The sequence below is a fragment of the Colobus angolensis genome, unplaced genomic scaffold, assembly GCF_000951035.1.
Source record: "Colobus angolensis palliatus isolate OR3802 unplaced genomic scaffold, Cang.pa_1.0 Scaffold36, whole genome shotgun sequence".
NCBI lineage: Eukaryota > Metazoa > Chordata > Mammalia > Primates > Cercopithecidae > Colobus > Colobus angolensis.
Genome location: NW_012116932.1, coordinates 917,658 through 919,101, shown reverse-complemented (window position 1 = coordinate 919,101; position 1,444 = coordinate 917,658). Strand labels below are relative to the sequence as shown.

Below are 1,444 nucleotides of genomic sequence, written 5' to 3'. Positions count from 1 at the left end.
CCAGGAGCGGGGTCCACAGCGCCCACCCGCAGGCCTTTCCATCCTTCAGCGCCCGACTCGAGGCCTCCAGGTTTCTGTGAGGGCCCATTTGGCCATTTATTTTTTCCGAAAAGAGTAAACGCTGATAATTCAAGCGACTTATTCCCAACGGATACAGGCAGAGTTCGTTTCTGATAAGGACAGAGAGTCCTCAGCGACTTCTGTGGCCCAGGTCCGTTTTGGCTTGCCTGACCCCCAAGGCTGGGAGAAACCGGCCTGTGGCAGGTCTTGCCCCTCCAAGGACGCAACTGTCCCCTTTAAAGTGGCACGATCTTGGCTCACTGCAAACTCTGCCTCCTGGGTTCAAGCGATCCTCGTGCCACAGCCTCCTGAGTAGCTGGGATTATGGGTGTGTGCCACCATGCCTGGCTAATTTTTTTTTTTTTTTTTTGGGCTGTCGCCCAGGCTGGAGTGTAGTGGAGCGATCTCGGCTCACTGCAAGCTCCGCCTCCTGGGTTCAAGGAATTCTGTCTCAGCCGTCCGAGTAGCTGGGATTACAGGTGTGTGCCACCACACCCAGCTAATTTTTATACTTTTAGTAGAGACAGACGGGGTTGCACCGTATTGGTCAGGCTGGTCTGGAACTCCTGACCTCAAGTGATCCTCCCACCTCAGCCTCCTAAAGTGCTGGGATTACAGGCGCGAGCCACCGCGCCCAGCCTAATTTTTGTATTTTTAGTAGAGAGGGGGTTTCACCATATTGGCCGGGCTGGTCTCCAAAGGCCCCAGAGGCCCCTGGAGAGTCCTCAAGTGTCCTTGGAAGGGCCCCCAGATACCCCAGTCGGGAGGGGCTTCACACAGGCTGTTTCATCCCAGGGACCAGAGTGTGGGTCCCCGGGGCTTCCCATAAGGACCCCCCAGGTCCCATTTGTCTTTCAGGTCCTGGGCATAAGATCTTTAGTTTGGAGGAGGTTTGAATTCCTACCTGGCCATGGCCCAAAGTGGCTGTGACTCTGTGTCCCGTGCTGTGTCCCAGTGGGAGCCATCTGACCCCTGGGGCAGCCACATGGGCTGAGGTGGAGGCATGGGTAACCTTTGCTCTCAGCCAAAGCCACTGGATATAAACAGACACAGGGACTGCTTATAATGATGAGAGATTTTGCTTGTTTTCAGATTTCTCAAGGGGAAGATAAAATGACAAAGAGGAAGAAGCTGCGGACCTCAGGTATGTTCATTCAAATGAACACTTCTTGATTTCTACTTCTGCTCGTGGGAAGAATGTGGGCTTGTGTATTGCAGATTTGGCTAACACGACTGCCCCAACCTCCTTACAAGAAAGTAAAGATTGGCCAGGTGCGGTGGCTCATGCCTGATTACCAGCACTTTGGGAGGCCAAGGCGGGCAGATCACAAGGTCAGGAGTTTGAGACCAGCCTGACCAACATGGTGAAACCCTATCTCTACTG

The 1,444-nt window shown here is 53.7% G+C and overlaps 1 protein-coding gene across 1 annotated transcript in view; it reads left to right on the top strand.

Moving 5' to 3' along the window:
• Positions 1–4: 4 nt before the first annotated feature.
• LOC105519738 (chromosome unknown open reading frame, human C19orf57) overlaps positions 5–1,444 on the top strand; it is a 26,419-nt gene continuing 24,979 nt past the window's right edge. Inside the window, exons 1-2 of the mRNA XM_011953195.1 lie at positions 5–211; positions 1,153–1,204. Of these exons, the coding sequence (XP_011808585.1) occupies positions 1,174–1,204 (31 nt within the window). The 5' untranslated portion in view covers positions 5–211; positions 1,153–1,173. The remainder of the gene's footprint in view (positions 212–1,152; positions 1,205–1,444) is intronic.